The following is a 20,676-nucleotide window of genomic DNA, read 5'->3' as shown; positions in this document are numbered from 1 at the left end:
TCCTGAAGTCTCTAGAACTGTTCTTGAAATCATCTATATCCATTGTTTTGTCCTCTCTTTTTTTTTAAAAAAAAAAATTATAAATTGTATCCGAAACTAAACAATATCATATTGAAGATTGAAAATAGTTTCTGATAGGGGAATAATATAGCCCATCTCCAAGTCGTCCATACAGGTCGTCCATAGCCCACCTACTACCATAAACACCCTCAGAAACTTGCCTACAAGTGCCTCGTCCAGGGAAGAAGAGATCAAGACGAAGTACGCACCATCAGAGTGATGCACTCGTCCAGAGTGTCGACATCCTCGTCTTGAGCAAATTCACCCGTTAGACGAGGCAGCCCCCGCGTGTGAAACAAAGCACGCCCAACTGAGGAACTCAAGGACGAGGGTGTCACACTTAGGAAAATCTCCAAAGGAGATATGATAATCCCTTATCCCACGCGTAACCGCCAGGTATCCGTTGTGAAACAAGAGCATAACTTCCAGACGGTTATGCAAGTTACGTTTGATTTCTATCTCTCCTTGAAGTCAGGAGAAGTTCAAATTTTGGTAACCGCCTATGATAACACTATATAAAGGTACATTTCGGACAAACCCAAGGTATGTTCAGTTTTTACTCCAAAAAAGTTGGAACTCAAATAACTTAGAGGAAAAAACTAACTTTGCCATCGGAGGACTTTTGGCCGGCAGCCCCGGTCGCCTTTGATACGCTTTTCTTTCTTTTTCAGGCCGTAGAAAGATCCAGTAGTCCTTTCCAGTCCGAAGCATCCAGCCTACTGATTTTCTTGGCATCATCAGTTTTTATTTGTGATTTGCATTTTTTTTTTGATGATGGGTGTGATTTGTATTTGTATTTATGTTTGTGATTGAAACAATTTGTGGTTGTGATTTCTGTGGTTGTAATTTTTTTTTCAAGATTAGATTGGATTGGGTTTTTGAATAGGCGGCAGAAGTGGCTGGACGGGGCCCATGGGGCGGGTCTGGGCCCCACAAAAAAATTCCATTTAATAATCAGGTCAGGTCCGGGCCTGCGGGTCGGGTTCGGGTATCAAAAAACCCGGCCCGAACCCGACCAGTTGCCATTCCTAGATGTAGGTGGCCACATGATGATATGCTAAAGCACGCACCTTGAAGGCATCCACGTAAGATATATATCAGCAATTTCAATGTTGTCAAGATCTAACCAAGTTATTAAATACTATCTCTATTGCATTGTTTTTTAATTTCCTCCAATATTTTACGTGAAAAATTATATACAAAATAGATTGATATATATATATATATATATATATATATATATATATATATATATATATATATATATATATATATGATAATTCAATAGTTGAACGTAAAGGTATTTGAACCTTGAAGGTAGTTGTTGAGCTATAAGATGGTATTTTATATGCTTTAATCACATGAAACGAGTGTCCAAATAGTGATGGAGTTCAAGAAGAAATTCACAATAAATGTATGTGTGCTTAATCATATCATATCAGGCTAGTTATAATTAAAAATAGAAAAGCTTTTAAATCTAATATCATCCAAAATGAGGAGATGGAAAAAAAATTCTTAAAGGGAATTTTAAATATATTAGATAGGGGTTACGTCACATGACATTTTTAATGGGCCATGTGACTTCTATTTAAATAATATAAGTGGATGGTTTTTTTAACCACCACTTAGTGGGTTGCATAAAAATTCCTATAATCTAGGTGGTATAAAAACATTGCTCTTTATTTATTTATTTTATAGTGAGAAAAGAGAGGTGAGAATTGAACCACAAACCTAGTACATTGTCATTACTATTGGATTATCACTTGAATTCTCACTATTTTTCATTTTCAAGTGGCTGATATTTTCTTGATTATTTAAATATATCATGTGCCAAATATTTAAACCAAGCACGTGCCTTGTATGTTTCTTCTTGCTAAATACCCACTTTATCTATATAGCTAGTCATTTTAGTTACCCTACGAAAATTTGGCTGCTATCTTCTTGAACTTTCACTCACAACTCAAGCTGTAGCTAGAAATGGCAACGGATCAGGTTTTTGCATACCCGGACCCGATCTGTGAGCCCGGACCCGGCCCGATTATTAATTGGATTTTTTTTTCCGAGGCCCAGACTCGCCCCGCTGGGTCCCGCAGGCCCCGTTTAGATTCTTGGGCCCAAATCTGGCCAAGCCAAAAAAAAATTTCAAGCCCATTAAGATTTTTTTTCCTAGATTCAATCCCAGATCAGACGGTGAGGAAGTCCGAAGGTAGAGGTCGCCTCCCTTTGGATCTGCCGAAATTACAAAATCGCAAAGTCAATCAAAAATAAAACAAAATAGCAAATTGCAGCAGCTATGGAGGCTATGGAGATCTGTAGTATTGAGGAGATAAAAGCAAGAGATGCAAAGCCCTGGCTATAGAGGCAGATCAAACAAAGGAAGCGAGACAGAGAGAGCGAGATGAGATGAGATGAAGAGCATGGCTGTGAGAGGTAGAGACGGTAGCTGTGGCTGTGAGGTGTTAGGTGTGAGGTGTGAGGTGTTAGGCTATGTGCTAATTGTGCTTTTTGTGAGGCAGTGAGGGTGAGGATTGAGGAGGGAGGCGTGAGCTGTTGGGCTGCTGCTAAAAAATGAGGGAGTTAGGGTTAGTTTTTATATATATAGGGGGTTTTAGTAATTTCATAAATACCGGGTCGGGTTTCAGTTCGGGTTCGGGTTTGGGCCGGGTTTTTTATAAAACTCGGACCCGACCAGGACCTGCTTTGGGTTTTTTTTTAAAACCCATACCCGACCCTATTTCTTATTGGATTAGGTAAAACCCGGCCCATTAGGGTCGGGCCGGGCACTCGCGGGTCAGGCAGAAATTTCCATTCCTAGCTGCAGCTGTAGTGGCTGCCTCAATTGCAAAGGTCTGTATGCAAAATATGAACTTTGTATTGCCATTTATCAATTTTTTAATTGCTCAATGCGAATAATTCTTTTTGGAAAAATACAAAGTGGCAAAAAGGAAGTCTAAATGGCAGTTTGAGAGGTTAGATTTAAGCAAATGATATGGAAAGGGTTGGGCAAAGGACAAAAAGAGAAGGATATTTGAAACTAGCCATGATAAGGGAAAGAAAAAGTTAGACTTGATTATGTTAATTGCATCAAAGAGTTCTATTAAGGGAACACTAGATGAAGGAAAGGGAAAGTAGCTACTTTGATGTATTCTTTGATTCAATCCATGCAGGGAATTGGGGAGAATTTCCAATTTAGTAACTCCATTCATGATATAAATCATAGGTTCGCAGGGAGAATTATGATAGTCTGAGGTAAATTATGCAAATAAGAAAGAAGTGATTCATTATGTAATTCAAAATTGATTTTCATATTCTCCATACTTTTTTATCCGATGCAATTGTTGGAGTTAATTAGGAACATTGAAGTCATTATTAAGGAGGGCAAGGGTCATGGTTTAAGTTTCTAAAAGGAAGCTTCATACATATATACACTTAGATTAGGCTAGACTAGAATTTCTATCTTATATTAAAAAAAATAACATTGTTACTAAATTTCTTAAATTAGAAAATTGATTTTTTTTTCTTGAGCAATATTGATTTCTAAAAATCTTTTGGGGCCATTCGGACAGTCAGATATTTTGCTCAAGAAACTTATGCAGCCTCAAATACTCAGTAAAAGTTGATGAGACATTGAAGCTTGGGTCTCTCTCTCAGACAAGCTGTGGTGAGTGTCTTTGACTAATTTATGTCTCCTCTTACTCTTTCATTCTATAGGACTTGCGCACTATTTTCAAAAGAATTTACAGTTTGGAATTCTGGGTTTTTGAGATTCTAATTTTCATAGCAGGATTAATTTAAAACTCGGAAATAAGTACATCAATTACCACAATGTGGTAAATTTTACATTTTCCCCACATTTTAGAGATAAAAATAGTAATTTTGCCATTATTTATTGGGTCATGCTAACGGGTGCCTTTAGAGCAATGATTAAAAATTCATTTTAGGAAATTTTGATACTACTTTTATGAGAAACAGAAAAAATTGTCAAAATATTAATTGTTTTTTTTTCTATAAAAACTTTCTTTAAATGAATTATTAACTATTACCCTAAAGACATTTGTTAGCATTTTCCTTATTTATTTTGTGGCGGAGTTTACTGTTTACACGCAAGGAAATTTTAGCTTGTCACTTTATATTCTTTTTTTTTTTTTTGGGATTGAATTGGTTCTAAACACCAATAGAAAGTTGACATTTATTTTTATTATTTATAGTTGCACATGACTTACTTAACCCAACTATCCAAGTGACTCATAAGCATTAATATTTTTATTGGATGTTGGAACCCGAAACTTCAAACATGTTTAAAGTGAAACTTTTTTTTTCCTTAAGATTTGGTAGAAAGCCTGCATTTGAATACAATTTGTGAAGTAATTCATGAAATACTAATTTATTGTTTCTCTCCCCAATTTTTAATACAAACTCTAATTTACTATGAAGTTTCCATTAAAAAAAAAAATACAAGTTGAAAATAGCTTCTGAAGTGGGCCTAAAAGGTTAGATAGGACAAGTGGGCTAATCGTCAAGGCTGGCCCAATAAATAACAAACCTAGATAGATTAATATACAAATCTTCCACTTAACCCCCACCAATGTTTCTCATCTTCATTTCTTTACCTGGCGGCGGGAAAGAAAAAAAAAAGAAAAAAACACCCAAAACAATTTTTTAAATGCAAATTCCCAATTTCGAAGCATTACGTTTACATTTTACATTTATTACTATTATTTTTGGTTAAAAAAAGAGAAAGAAAGAAAGAAAAAAAATCCACAAAGCTTCAAAAGTGACTGAAAAAAGAAAAGAAAAGTACACGACTCCACGCGTGTCGAAAAGCGCGTGGAATCCGCATATCCCGATCGCCACTTTTTCCTCCCCCAACAATAAAGTACGTTCTATTCAAATCCAGACCGTTCAAACTTCCTAAAATATCTCAATCAAACGGGTGAAACCCCATTAACCCACATGGACCCGCGAAACACGACAACATCGCTCGTCTAGTTTAGGTTCGGATAGTACACCGAACCTAAGGCCCGGGTTCCGGGCCTAGACCGGCGTTTTTTTCATCGCCAAGTTGAAAACTAAAAAAAAAAGAAGAAAAGAAAAAAGAAATACAGTAAAATATTCCAAGTCACTGTTTGGATCGCTTTATCTTCGGCTCTGGTCCGAAAATCCAAACTTTCTCACTCTTCTCTTCTGCAAGTCCTTTTAGACAGAGATAGAGAGAGAGAGAAAGAGAGAAAGAGAGTGTTCTTTTAAAACAGAGCCAGAAAGAGAAAGAGAGAGAAAAACTGTGAGCCATTACAACGTCGTCGTTTTGGAGCTTTTATAAGCACTCTAGAGTCTATAGTGTTTAGTCTATAAATTATAAAACCAAAAAACAAAAAACAAAAAAAAACAAAATTTTTTTTTTGTTGTTGTTGTTTTGATCAGTTATCAGCTACTACTACAACAACAACAACTACTACAACTACAACTACTACTTGTTGTAGCTTTTAGGAAACGACGCCGTAAGTCTCTCTCTCGCTTTCTCTTTGAAGAACCCTAAAATTCTCTCTACTTTTTTGGCCATAGCTCAGCTCAGATCACAACCTTTCTCTCTCTCTCTTTCTCTCTCTCTCCAAGTCAAACTGCACCTTCAACTTCCCTAGGTGGGCCTTTCAGTAATTTTCTCTACCTCACTGTGAATTCACTTCATTAATTTGTGCTTTCTTGTGTTGAATTTGCTTGGAAATGTTTGTGCATGGTGTTTCTTGTTGAGAATTTTGGGGGTTTTTGGTGTGGAAATAGTGGGGGGGTTTTTTTTTTTTAGGGTTTTGAAGTAAATGGGTTTGGGTTTTCAATTTCACTAGAATTGTGCTATTTTATGCTTGAATTGTCTTTTTTGGTCTAAAGCATAGTGTTTGTGTGCAATATGTTTTGTTTCTGATATATATAATATATTGTTTTTTGTCTCAAAGAGCTCACATTAGCTTAAATTTTACTGAATTTGCCTCTTGGTGGTTTCTGGGTCTGCAATACAACAATTGAAGATCATGTTTTTGGAGTAGTTCCAATTGTTTACTTAAATGGTGGTTGAGAAAGTGAAGGAAGTTTTGAAATCTTTCTGGGTTTTTTGTTTTGAATGTTTTCCCCTAGTTTTCATGTTCTTGGCAATTGATTGAAGCACAAAGTTTAAAGTTTAAACTCTTGTGGGGTTTGTTCATTTTGGCAATGGTCGATGACAATTGGCTGACATTTAAAGCCTGGTTTCCAAAATATGGAGTATAATAAACTTGGTTTAAAATTAAATCATGTCTGTTAATGTGATGGTGTGATACTACTTTACAATAGCATTTTCTTTTGCTTTTGCTTTTGCTTGTGTGGTTCGTTTCAATGTGCCTTTTTTATACATTCAAATGATTTGCCATAAATATCAATGTTTTGTTACTCGGCATTGTTGACTAGTATGTATCATTTATCAACTGCAACATTCTTGTGCAGGGTAATGTTTGAACAGATGTGCTGTATCGTAGATTTGCTGGTGTGAGGTGGTTTGATACATGATGATGTTTATATATGGGAAGAACTACTTTCCACAAAAAGAATTAACTGAGTGAATCTTGGTGGCTGGATTTTTAATGCCTGGTAACGAAGTTGAAGAGAGGATCCATAATTTATATGAGCTAGACAATTCTTCCCAAGGCCAGTATCACTCTCAAGCTTTGGATGGAAATTGGCCAGTTCTTAACTACAATCAGTGGGTTGGAAAACAGCGGCAGATTGGGGAAGCTCTGAGTTTCAAGCTGAAAAACAGCAACACTCAACAATTAGGTATCAGCGATTTATATTATTTGTAATAGTCTTTACTTTAATGACTCTTTATGACTCTGTATTGTAAACAGTGGCAATATAAGAGGAATTTTTTTTCGCCCTTTTGCTTTCTAAGTCATTGAGTCAAAATTTATTTATGGTAATTTGAAAGACCCATTTCATTCTCTTTATAACACAAACTGTATAGTGTTGCCTTTTAATAAATCATTTGATCATATATATATATATATATATATATTTATTTATATATAACACTGTATGTCTTTTCATATTTGCAGATTCTTTGTTGTTTAACCAAACCGATACACAGTTGACACCAAGATCTGAGTATCCCAACATTTACTCCCAAAACCAGCAGCTGAATTCAAATGGATATATGTTTGGACGCCAGCAATTCCAGGCAAGCCAAAGTCAACCAGAGTTTTTGGGTGAAAATACAATTTATGATCCACATAATTTAACTTCCAGAGGCATCTCTTTCCTTATACCACAGCAAGAAAATGCATCTGGGGACAGTCCCACCTTGACAACAAATTCAGAAAGGTCAGAAATTACTGAAGCTTCCACTGACTTCAACTTTGTTGGTGGGAAGCATCAGTTTGTGAGGGGCCAACAACCAGATACAACACAAACTCACCTAATGCAGCAGTCTGGATACAGTGATATGCAGATGCTGCAGCAGCACAGAATGTTCAAGCAGTTGCAGGAACTTCAGAGGCAGCAACAACTTCAGCACTTTGGTGACCCAAGGCAACAGAATTCTTCAAACCAGATTTCTGCATTGACTAAACAGGTTACTGGGGCTCAGATTTCACCTGTCATCAATGGAACACCTGTCAATGACACATCACAAATGTTTATGAACTGGATGCAGCGAGGTACGCCTCCCACTGCTCAAGGTGTATCTAACAGAGTTATATTTTCACAAGATCAAGGTCAGGCTTTGCGTTCCATTGGTCTGGCTTCTCAGCAGCCTGATGCATCTTTATATGGTACTCCGATCACAAGTGCAAGAGGAAATATGGGCCAATATTCCCATCTCCAAGGGATGTCTCAAGATTCTACCAATCTGTTGACCAAGGCTAGTGGTCAAACACAGAAACCTATGATGCAGTCATCAGCCTTCAGTAACACCTTTGTAGGTGATCAGGTTAATGTTTCTTCAGATCGGGTTTGCTTCCCCCAAGGAGCTTTCATACCCAAACAAGGACTTCAGGGAAAAAATGTTTTTGGACAGGTTCCTATTCAGGGGTTGAGTAGTGGAGTTATTTCAGGGAACATCCAGCTCGGGAATACTTTGCAAAAAAATGCATCCCCAGTGGAATTTAATGGGAGGCAAGAGCAAGCTGGTTGGCCTGGAACCTTGCAGCAAAAGATGCAGCTTGGCCCTTCTCAGGGTTTGGTTCCCCTAGATCCGATGGAAGAGAAGATTCTGTACAATATGGATGATAACATGTGGGATGCTTCTTTTGGCAGGCGCAATGACATAGGTGCTGGAGGTTTTGGGCCTACAGTGGAACATACAGATTATTCCAATACGTTTCCTTCCTTACAAAGCGGAAGCTGGAGTGCTCTTATGCAGTCTGCTGTAGCAGAAGCTTCTAGTAGTGATACTGGACTACAGGAGGAGTGGAGTGGCTTAACTTTTCAAAATACAGAACCCTCAACTGACAATCAGCTGTCAAATGCTATGGGTAGTGAAAAGCAACAAACGGGTTGGCTTGATAGCAACCTGCTGGTTACGTCCTCAAATTCTAAACCTTTTCCTGTGTTTAATGATTCTAGTGTGAACTCTAGTTTTCCCGGCTTTCAGCAGTCAGGTGTCCAATTCTCGATGGAGCAGAGAGATGCATTGCGCCCAGTTGACTCTCATGAATCAATTCAGAAATCCACCAAAAACACTGTTGAGTGGTTAGATTGCAATCCTAAACAAAAGCCATCCATTGAAGGAGTTCAACCTGTACAACCGCTTATGCATTTGGACAATGCATGGGCTGGTCAGATTTTCGAGCACCCAGAAACGGATGCCCATCAGCTGAGAATAGCCTCAAGTAACAATGCTAGCCAAACATGCAGTGGACCAAAAGGTAGGAATATTATGTCTTGATCACCCATTTTAGTGTTGCTATTTTTGGCACTCATAATAACGAGAACACTTTGGACAATTGTTGGACAGGTGATGTTAATGAAGCTACATACAAGGAGAGGGATTCTGAGGAATGTCCGTGGGAGGCTGATAGTAATTGTGGGGTAAGTTATTTTTCTAGATCAACTGGAGGATTGGAGCAATTACACTCTGGCACGGATAGTACTCTACCAAACAGAGAAGGTTCTCAGATATTTAACTTTGCTGCTCTACCAAATTCAAGCCCTTCTAAGGCCTGTCAGGAAACAAGTCAACAAGTCCAACATAGTAATCAACTTGATTACGTTAAGCATGTTGATGTATCTAGGAACAAGGAAAATCAGAGCATGGAAAAAAACCAGCATCAGATGAGTAATGGTTCTCATGTTTTGCATAACTATCATGTGGGAGCAGGTGGAATGTATGAGATGCAGCAGAACTACTACCAAAAGGACAACTCTTATGAAAACTATGGTTCCAAAGGATTGAGCAGGCAAGAGCAAGAACATGCAGGGCAGCTCAAATTCATTGGTAATGTTTCTAGCAGTGCTATGAACCTGGATAAGGTGAATACTGGTTTTTTTTTAATATCCATTTATGATACTTCTGTTGATTTTTTGTTTCAGATTTCCATTGTTGATGATGTAATTTTCTTATGTTACAGGGGCACTTACACGATTTTCATAAATGGGGTAGTCAAGGAAACTCAAAAGTCTCAGAGAAGGTGCCTTCTAGAGGTGATCTTGATAAATCTACTACCTTTGACAGATCAGTTGGTCATCATTGTGCAAATGTTACTGGTCAAACAAGGTAGTTGATTATGAAATAATGATGGTTTGGAAATGTGGGTTTGAATTTACTAATTGTTATTATTTCACTGCTTTATAAGTCAAACCTTTATTGATCTAGTTCATCCCTTGCTTATAAATCGCACTGGCCTTCTGTTTCTGTACTCCTGTATCCCTATTGTTTTGCAGAAGTCATTATTTATCTTATTTTTCAGTGTTTATCTAAAACTAGTCACATTAGGGACTGCTCTTTCACTTATATTTTGTCTGTCTTATGGAGGCTTTGTCTGACTTAATCATGGCAGTGAAAACATGCTTGAGCTTCTTCATAAGGTTGACCAGTCAAAGGAAAACAGCACACTACCTTATCTTGGATCTAGAGGCTGTAATTCATTAGTGCCTGAGGGAGAAACGCCAGATGTGTCTGTTTCTCAACAGTATCATCATCAGTCTCCTGCTTCTCAAGGCTTCACTTTGAAATTGGCTCCGCCATCTCAACAGTTGTCCAATGTGAACCCTTTTATCTCATTTTCGGAAGTAGCAAGTAATATGAATTTCAGGCAAGCCAATTCCGAGTTAGGAGAGAAAAGCCAGACCTGGTTAGCTTCTCCATCCGTTCAGTTTTTGCCTTCATCACAGGAGTCATCTCAAAGAGCACATTGGGATAATAAAGTTTGTGCTTCGGGGCAGGCAAGCATCCCCTCATCTTCATATATGCATGGAAGTTCTGTTGCAACATTTACATCTAGTCCTCCATATATAAGAAGTCAGGCTCAAATGCAACTCATGCCCAATGCACCTGTAGCACGTCCATCTTCACAGGCAACATTTCCTGGTACAGTTAACAGATATCCACCCTTCAACCTTGCTCAAGATAGTTCTCCACAGATAAGTGCCAATTCTTCTGGTATGTCAGTCATGCACCAGCAGGATGCATTTTCAGCTAAACCACAAAATGTGTGGACAAATGTACCAATTCAGCGTCTTCCTTGTGTGGAATCTCAGAAGGTTCCCTCTATGAATACATCAACAAATAGAATGGAAACTTCATTGGCTGCACAGGGGCTAAATGATCAAAATTCCCAGAAAGTTGGATATGGTTCATCAGAATTCCCCGCACGTCCTATGAATTCACAAGGCTCTGAAGATGGGGCAGAGCAACCGGGGAAAGAGAGGTCCCAGCTACAAGTATCATCTGGGATACTTGATGTTTCATTGACAGATAGTTTGGCAACGGATATTCCTGATGGAAATGCTTTTGCCTCTGGCTCATTGTTGGCTCATTCACTCCAGCAAGACCTTGTAAGAATGCAATTCGAAGACAACAATGCCCCTGCTGCCTCTGATACAAATGTTGGGTCTATTGGCCATTCTTTAAAACCATCCCATGTTCTCCATCCGAATTACTCTTTAATGCACCAACTGCAGACAATGAAGGATGTTCGGCATGATGGACAGCAGTTCATATATGAACATGTTTCCAGGTCCAGAAACCAAATGGATACTGGACTGACTTCTGCATCCCCGCTTAACTCATTATCATCTGTGGAACCCAAGATGCAAAGCTTCTTGACAGAAGCAAGAGAAGATTCTGGCATAAATGTTTCACCAAAGCCTGCTCTTGTAGATAGATCTCATGAGATTGTTGCATCTGGTCAAAGTGATTCTCAAAGTCAATTTATTAGTAGTAATGTGGTATCTAGTCATGCAGAACATCCGCAGGTTAATCTGCCCATGGCACCCTCCTGGTTTAAACAGCATGAAACTTTCAGAAACGGGCAGATGCAACCAATGTATGATGCAAGATTTGCAAAGACTGCTGCAGGACAGTTCTTTCCCGGGAAGCCTTCCCAGAATTTGAATACAGTTTCATCTGTGGAACGGATAGATGCTGATGCTAGTCTGACTGGCAGAGTTTGGCTCAACCCAGCAGCCCAGCAGCTCAACCGATTATCAGCCCCTTATTTGTTGCCTTCAGATGACACTGATCAATGTATGGCTATTGTGAGACCAAAGAAGCGCAAAACGGCAACATCTGACCTTCCACCATGGCACAAAGAAGTCACACATGGTTCTCGAAGGGTTCAAAATATCAGGTACTTGCCATTATAGCCCTTTTGTTTGGTATAGTTCTTCCTTTTATGTTCACTTTTATTGCTTAGAAGACGGATCAAAAGAAAGAACTAATAGTGTTGAAAATTTCTGATATTCTTGTTAATTTATCTTTCTTTTTTTCTCTTTTCCCCCTGGATGGAATTGAGAATCATTGTTAACCATATGACTTAAGACTGGTGGTGAATAAAATATAATATTTCTAGCTTTCTTTACTGCTGCCTTTTCATTTTATATATATAAGAAATTATCCATAATATATTTCAATCACTGGTTACTTTCTCTTTTAATTTTGTAAATGTATAAGAGTGCATTTTCTTTTGCAGTGTTGCAGAACATGACTGGGCGCTAGCGACAAATCGACTTATAGAGAAGGTTTGTTCCTTCTCACTCTTTAACTATTCTTGTATCTGGAAGTCAATATTTTTTGTAATATTTTCATTTCTAATGGCAGGTGGAAGATGATGCTGAATTCATTGAAGATGGGCAGTCAATGCTGAGATCAAAGAGAAGACTTATCTTGACAACACAGCTTATGCAGCAATTGCTTTGCCCAGCACCAGTGTCCTTTCTCTCAGCAAATGCAGCTTCACATTATGATACTATGGCATACTTTGTTGCTAAGCTATCACTAGGGGATGCATGCTGCTTGAACTCTCACACAAGAAATGGTTTGTCTCATGTACCACTGAACAACAATAACTTGTAAGTGTAGCTCCTCTGGATTTTTATGCTTCTTTTTCAAATGTAAGAGAATTTGTCTATATATATATATATATTTTTTTTTTTTGGGGGGGGGGGGGGGTTGTGTTGGGTGGGTATCATGGGGCACTCTTAAGTTGAACTAGAAAGTTCTATCATCAATGCATGAATATATAATTTCTTATGGAATACTTGTGTATAAAAAAAATGTTTCGAATCTCCAGAAAGATAACTTCTGTTTGTAAATATGTTCAGGATTTCGGAGAAGCTCAAAGCTTTTGAGAGTATCGATGATCACTTTTCAGAAGTTGTGGAAGACTTCAGCAGTAGAGCAAAGAAGCTGGAAAATGACTTATTAAGGTATGAGACAAGTATTGGCAATCATGTAATCATTTTGATACTTTCAGCATAAAGAAAATTGCAATTATATGTTAATATAAGGATGTGGCAAACCCTATAATAATTTTATAAACAATAATGACCTTATAAATGTGCCAGAAGATCTGCAACTTACTTTGTAAAGGAGATTTGATGCTTATGAAACCAAAATTAAATGCCTGAACCCTTACACCACTGCAAAGAAAATTGGATCCTATTCTTAGGGTTTATTCTCTTGTTCTCATGGAACATAGGCAAAAAGGAAAAGAAAAATGTAGTTGACCTCTAGTTAAAGAAAAGGAATAAAAATTGTGTCATGTTTTAATACATTCCTTTTGATGATACAGACTGGACAAGGCAGCAGCATCAATTTTAGATGTAAGAGTGGAATGCCAGGAGTTGGAAAAGTTTTCTGTCATCAACCGATTTGCCAAATTCCATGTCCGACCAGCAGATTCCTCCGCAACCTCATCTTCACCTAGTACTGCCCCTGCACCAAAACCCTCTCCTCAGAGATATGTCATTGCACATCCAATACCTAAGAATCTACCAGAGGGGGTACCATGTCTTTCACTGTGATTATCAATTAAATGATCCCCTTCCCAATTGAATGCTCATTTCATTTAAGCTATACATTCCAAATCCTGCTCACCTCTGATCTCTTTATCAACATATGTACTGGCACCATGAAGGAAGAGGATTTATTGACGGAATGCAAAGCCAGTCAACCCCCGAGTAAACAAAGGCCACTCGTTCAATCTTGAGCGGAGGTTGATTGTTGTCATTTTTGAGGAAGTACATATTATTTCTTGTATATTTTGATGAATTTCCAAGGAGAATAGGTAGTGCCATAAGTAATCTTTTGAAATAGCAAAGAGGTCTTTGGTATGGATGTGCCTCTAGTCTCAAGTTGTTACATATATACATAATTTATAGGTATATCTGTTTAGCTATGGTTTTGTAGTCTTTTTGTTTTCCCTACTTTTTGCCCCCCCCCCCCCAACTTTTCAGGTTGGTTCTGCATTGAGCTGGGAGAAAGGAGTGTTGGTATCTTGAAGAGCAAGCAATTAGTTAGTCAAATAAAATATGTTAGAAAGGTACAGCTCTTTGTAATTTATATAATGAAGTTTTTATCAGGTGCTTCCCTGAAGAATCCCCAACAAACATGGAAAATTATTAAAAGCTTCTGTGACCTTTGCACTTGTTCATTAATTATTTTCTTCTCCCTCAGTCACGTGTGAATGTTGTTCAGCTTTCATTTTATTGGGGGAGCAAAAGATCTCTCTGAAAAGGACACGGAAGCTTCTGTTTACTAACAACTTTAGAAACCCATTTGTTTTCTTTGAAAAGTACAAGGTTTCAGACATTGATTCTGTGTCCCTCAATGTCACAAAAAAAAAGGAGGATTTTTATGTTGGGATGGAGTAAAAGACAAGGAAACCTTTTATTGTACATGACACGAGGGTGTGTATTTTTTTGGTTGGAGAAGATTCATAGTACTTGATTGTCATTCTCTCTCATCAAATTGACTCTTGAAAGCAAAGCTGCACTGACACGTCACATGATTTGTAATAACTAAAAACTTTTTTGTCCACTCCATCTGTATCAGTATCTGTATCTGATCCACTCATGATTGGGAAAGTGATATGAGAATGAAAGCCGAAAAAATATTTAACCCAATTCCAATGGTGCAGTGGCAGAAGAATAAAGAACAAGAAACAAAAAAACTAATTTTTAAGTGTTAGAAAATGATATTACTTTGTGGGGTTTCCTTATCCATAATATACGAGGATAAATTTGATTGGTTGACAAGTGGATTCCCAAAGAGTTTGTAATTGTTGCTGACAAACATTGGTGGGGTGTGTGTATTAGTTTTTTCAAAACAAAACACTGTTAATTTGCCATCATCAATATCCCATCACCATTGCACTTTTTGCCTCGTGGAAAGTGGGACCTGGACCACCTTTAGTCAGCCATGGATATTGTATGCTTGTTGAACTTTGATTGATTTTTTTTTTTTTTTTTGGACTTTGTGTTTGTGATAATTTCGTGGAGCGTGGTCCTAAAAATCACCAATATCTGTTTCTACATGCCAAGCTGAAAAATAGTTTATCCTATATCGACTTGTACTAGTACTAGTACTTCTCTATATAGTATATAGTCGGTTTGCACTTTTGTTTTTCAAGTCGGTTTGCACTTTTGTTTTTCAAGTCGGTTTGGAGTCCTAACTCCTAAATACTAGCGGATAAATTAATTCGCTCCCTCTCTATAAATATCACATCCCTAGAAAGGGATTTATTCTTGATAAAGTGATTACATACTGATAGAGAGAAACCCTAAGAGACTTCTAATACCAAAACCACAAAAGTCAAAAGTTACAAAGATGCCAGACGGGTTTTGTACAGATTGCAAGGCATACACACCCATTGTGTTTGATCACACGGCGGGTGACACAATATGCTCTGAGTGTGGACTTGTTCTTGAATCCCGCTTCATAGATGAAACCTCAGAGTGGCGAACCTTTGCCGATGAGTCCAGAGATAAAGATCCCAATCGTGTTGGTGCCCCCTCAGACCCTTTGCTCTGCGGTGGCGGGCTTGGCACAGTTATTACAAAGATTGGTGCTTCTTGTGATTCTTCTTTTTCATCTTCAAGAGTAATTGGCCAGTGGCAGAAAGTTGCTCAAAACCCAGATGCCTCTCTTATCAATAACTTCAAAAGGATTGGTAACATGGCTGATACGTTAGGCCTAATGGAGACTATTAAGAATCATGCCAAAGAGTTATACAAGAAGGTGACTGATCAAAATGCTTGTAGGGGAAGGAACTTGAGTCCCATAATGGCTGCTTGCTTGTACTATGCTTGTCAAGAAGAGGGTTTACCAAGGACAATGAAGGAGATTGCCATGGTTACTCAGGGAGCAACAAAGAAGGATATATACAGAGCCAAAAGGTTGGTAAGGGAAAAGTTAGAGATTGGTAACAAAGTAATACATGCTAGGGATCTTGCAAGACGTTATTGCTCCAATCTTGGTTTGAACAATCTTTTAACCAAGGCTGTGCTAGAAACCGTGAAGAAATCTGAGGAGTTTGACATAAGGAGAACCTCTACATCTGTTCTAGCAACGATTATTTATATGATAACACAGCTTTCAGATCGGAAGTGCTCTCTTCGAGGTGTGTAACCCTGAATATCGCCACTCCTAATCTTTTCATACATTCCTCTTAAAACACAACGATAACCAATATATTTTTTTTTTGACACAAAACGGTTTCTCTATGGGAAAACACAATTAATTATTGAAATATAAACGGTACCAACAAGGTAGTTTTTTTTTTTATTTTTTTCCTTTCTTGAATTATTGAATTATGAACAATTTGTGTTTTGAACTGATTCAAATTCTATCTTATCTCTATTAAAAAAAAAAAAAAAGAATTAGGAACAATTTGCAGGACAATCTAATTATAATCTAATGACTTTATGTCATGCCATTCAAAGAATTTCTTTGTTTGTTAATGGAAAAAAAAATCTTTCATGTCAAAATTTAAATCTAATGACTTTGTGTCATGTCATTCAAAGAAATTCTTCGTTTGTTAATGAAAAAAATAAAAATAAAATAAACAAACTCTTTCATGTCAAGTTTATATTAGATGCTCCAAAATTATCTCCTTTTTTAATCAAATAATTTTGACTCACTTACAGTTACTGTTGGATTTGTTTTAATAATCCAAGCATTAATTCATTGGTGCTTCTGGATGACATATATTATGTCCATGAATTTTATTAAAGCCATTATATATGGATGCAGATATTGTACTTAGTGCTGAAGTTTCAGAATCGACCATTAAAGGGACATTCAAGGATCTTCACCCTTATGCTTCAAGGCTGATACCTAAGTGGTATGCAAACGAGAAGGACATCAGGAAACTTTGCTTCCCTTGAAGCTGTGAAGAAAATGGTGATGCAAGTTACAAAGACTTCCTAGTTAGAACTGGATTTTTATTTTATTTTAGTGTTTTTATAATTCAATAGTTTTTTTTTAGAGAGTTTCAACTATGGCGTTCACTTTTGATGGTAGCTCTTTATCATCAGACCAAGACACTAATCGATTTTTGGTGTAGGCAGGGATTGAACCCTAGGTCTCTTATTCAACCATCAAAACTTTACCGGTTGAGCTAACTAGAATCCACACATAATTCGATAGTTACAATAATGAAAAAGGGGATTCTAATAGAGGACAACAAACTATTGTACTATACTACTGAATTAGATTTTGATTTGCTTAGAATTAGGTTTTCATTAGAATTTGTGATTTTGGCTAATTGAGTTTATCAAAATGTTAACGTAAGGATTCCTTAGTTAGTTTATGTCAACTTTTTTTTTTTTGTTTAATTTGTAAATGTAATTTTACTTATTATGGTCTATTGGATTGTTTTCGGATCTTACAATTAAGTATGGCAAAAGTCCCTATTCACACCCTCCAATAGTATTGTGCACATCAAAATTTTCACACACACACACATATATATACACAAAGCTTAGAGAAAGTTGAACTAGAATTTGAAATTTTTATTAGAATTCAATTTTGCGTTATGTGTCTAAATTTATGTGAAGACCACACTATAATTATTCACTTAAGTTTGTGCCATGTGTTCACTTAAGTTTTTAATATTTGTGCCAAGTGAGTTAATGAGTACAAAATACAAAGAATCTAATATGAATGAACTATAAACTTAAATAAATAAAAAAGCAATCACACATTGGTTGTGTGTATTAGAGTTTCAGTCCTTATAAACCCAGGCTACTACTACAAATGTTAGACTCTTTTGTAGTGGTACTTTGGTTATGTGATATATTATACGCCTGTTTAAAAAGTTCTATATATTACTTTCGTGTTCGTGTATTTTAATAAGTATTATTGTTTCCTCAAAAAAATAAAATAAAATAGGGATGCTTATCCCGCATTGGTTGTGTATGTTAGAGTTTCAGTCCTTATAACCCTAGACTACTACTACAAAGGTTAAGCCTTTGTGTAGTTATAAGTCTGTTTAAAAAACTCTATATGTTACTTTCGTGTTTGTGTCTGTTTAAAAAACTGTATATACTACTTTCTTGTTCGTTTATTCTAATAAGTATTACTATTTCCTGAAAAAAAAGAAAAAAAGAAATCATCACACGACAAAAATTACTGCACATTCTATCTTATTAAAAATTGACAAAAAAAAATTATAAGTAGTATTAAATTTAGGTAAGAATTTTAATATGTGACTAATTATGTTTTCTTTTTAACAAAATAATTTGACTAATTATTTATATTTTTATGATGAGATTTGTGTTTAATTCTAATATTTTTTTTTTATAATAAAAGCTGTGTTTAATTTTAAGTACTTCCATGCTAGTAAAAGAATAACAAAAGTTGAGAGAGACATTTTTCCACATGCCACGTGTGACGTGTCCCAACCTGGATTTCACTTAGCAAAAAAACACAAATCACCTCTACAAATCATTTTGGGCCTCCACAAATCATTTCCTACTTTACTAGAAAATTGGGCCAAAAAACCCTCCATTACATCATGAAACCAAAGCCCAAAATCCCTACACTTACCCTTACAACCTACACTAACCGAACAACAACTATAGACACCTCTTTTGCCAGCCCAGAAAAATTAGTTTTCTCTTTAACATTTTGTTACTTCGCATAAATGTTACCAGAGTAGTTAGTTAGTCACTCAAAAAAGAAAAAAGAAAAAAAAAACCCATGAAATTACTAAGCCAAAACACTTATTCTTCCATCCAAAACAGCAATCGTTCATCCAAAATTATACTATTCATATATTTGCATAACTCAAGTTCCAATTATCCAAAATTACTCAAGCAAAACATTTCAGAGGAAGATCCATCTTGAATCCCGCATTTATGACAAAATGTTCTTTGGGTGTGAAAGTCAAATTTTAAGTGTTGTGACCTCATAACCGGGGCTTGTCTCAAGATAGGTGATGTTATGGCTTGGCTTGTAATGTTTTTCCCCATGGGTCTTAAAAACACAGGATTTAAATCAAGACCATCAAACTAGCACATCATGGAAATGAAGTAGGTCTCAAATTTGATTGTCCAAGAGTTAGTACAATGGGATTGTAACAAGATTTATTAGTGTTTTGACCAAGAATCTGTTGTGGATATCCTCAAAATTCACCTTCCCTCAACCCTATAAATGGTTGAATTTTTATGGATCCCCAACTCTAATGGGTATTCCTCTACAAACTTCACCTATTGGATGGTAAATGAAAACTTCTTCGGATGTGGTCCGTTTGACCAAAGAAGATTGGAAGGGTTAAAATGCTGCTTTGAAAATTATATTGGAGCACACTCCCAACAAAAGCAATACTAAATTCAAGACTCATAATGAAAGATCTTTGGCTTTTATCTTGTGAAGATACAAATGAAACTTCAAAGCATCTCTTTGTAAAATATTCCCTCACGAGATGGTACAGTAAGTTCAACTAGGTCTATCAGGTTCCATGAACTAATTTTGTCATCAATTTGTGACTGGGTAAATTTGATTCTTGCCCCATGCAGATTATAAGAGAACTGATTTTGTCATCAACTTGATGTGGTTTCTTTAGATCATTTTGCATGGTTAGTAGTGGCTGTGTGCAGAGGCCACAAGAGAGAAGTTTAGCATGTATGGGCTGAATTAATTAAAGGGGAAGATCCGATTTCTGTAGAAGCAAAGGCAACTTTGATGGTGGTAACTAAAGCACTATAGGTTGTAGGAGTGACTACGGTCATGCTGGATGGCGATGTGTTAAATGTGATCAATCAAAAGCTTCATTCACCCTTTTCACTCTTGGAATGTATCGCATGTACTTAGACAAATAAATTCTCTAAACTTTAGAAAATATTAAATTTTAGATATATATTTTAATTGTCTTAAAAGTTTTTTTTAAGATTATTTAATTACATGGGATAATGAAATTGATTTGACATGAATTTATTTGGCCAACTAGTACACATGACAAGTTTAGGTGACACTTAACAGATACATTAATAGCAAACATAGATAAAAGAGTTTTTTTACAAACGTTGTCTAATGTTAGGGGAGTAAATCAAAATTTTAAAACCTTAGGGGGAAAAATCAAAATTATCCTCCGATTTTGTGTGAGGAGGATAATAACAATCCTGAACAGACACCTGACTGGAAAAGGAAAACCAATTTTTCTGTTTTTTTTCATGGATCCATTTGAACACCCAGATAGCACTACAGAATGACATTGAAAATAAAAATAAAAATAACATCTTACATCTGATACTTCTGATGTATGATGAACATGGCACGAAAGTAGCATAGCTCACCAAGGCATATTACTATAATCACGTCACTATACCTTTTCTCCCTTCTTAATAAATATTCCCTTAACCTCTTACATTATTTGTAGTGTAACAAACTAAGCATAGAAGTATATAGAGATGTTGAGTAGCTCAATTAAAAGTTTTCAACATAAATAATCATCCTCACTTACAAATCACATTACAACATGGAGAGCTACCTAAACACGGTTTGACACAGTTAAGATCCATAAGGACATAGATTATAGATACGGATTGGAGAAATAGAAAACATAAAAGGAAAGAAGTACAAGAAAGACCAGAGGAGAAGTAATTTGGGTAGAGAAAGAAAGTGTATTAAAAATTTTGTTTGTTTGTTTTTGT

At 36.5% G+C, this 20,676-nt stretch overlaps 2 protein-coding genes across 2 annotated transcripts; both read left to right on the top strand.

Annotated features, from left to right (window-relative positions):
- Positions 1-5,555: 5,555 nt before the first annotated feature.
- LOC142609656 (uncharacterized) lies at positions 5,556-14,193 on the top strand. The gene is made up of 10 exons (XM_075781307.1): positions 5,556-5,699; positions 6,532-6,861; positions 7,140-8,948; positions 9,038-9,552; positions 9,651-9,796; positions 10,080-11,870; positions 12,213-12,261; positions 12,341-12,591; positions 12,844-12,948; positions 13,314-14,193. Exons 2-10 carry the CDS (start codon positions 6,669-6,671, stop codon positions 13,543-13,545), a joined length of 5,091 nt encoding a protein of 1,696 aa, XP_075637422.1. The 5' UTR covers positions 5,556-5,699; positions 6,532-6,668; the 3' UTR covers positions 13,546-14,193.
- Positions 14,194-15,349: 1,156 nt separating this feature from the next.
- LOC142644105 (transcription initiation factor IIB-like) lies at positions 15,350-16,922 on the top strand. Its single transcript, XM_075818786.1, has 2 exons — positions 15,350-16,142; positions 16,775-16,922. Exons 1-2 carry the CDS (start codon positions 15,350-15,352, stop codon positions 16,906-16,908), a joined length of 927 nt encoding a protein of 308 aa, XP_075674901.1. The 3' UTR covers positions 16,909-16,922.
- Positions 16,923-20,676: the final 3,754 nt, after the last annotated feature.

Source organism: Castanea sativa, chromosome 1 (assembly GCF_040712315.1).
Source record: "Castanea sativa cultivar Marrone di Chiusa Pesio chromosome 1, ASM4071231v1".
Taxonomy (NCBI): domain Eukaryota; kingdom Viridiplantae; phylum Streptophyta; class Magnoliopsida; order Fagales; family Fagaceae; genus Castanea; species Castanea sativa.
Note: the sequence above shows the minus strand (reverse complement) of the source record. Positions and strands in the feature narration are given on the sequence as shown.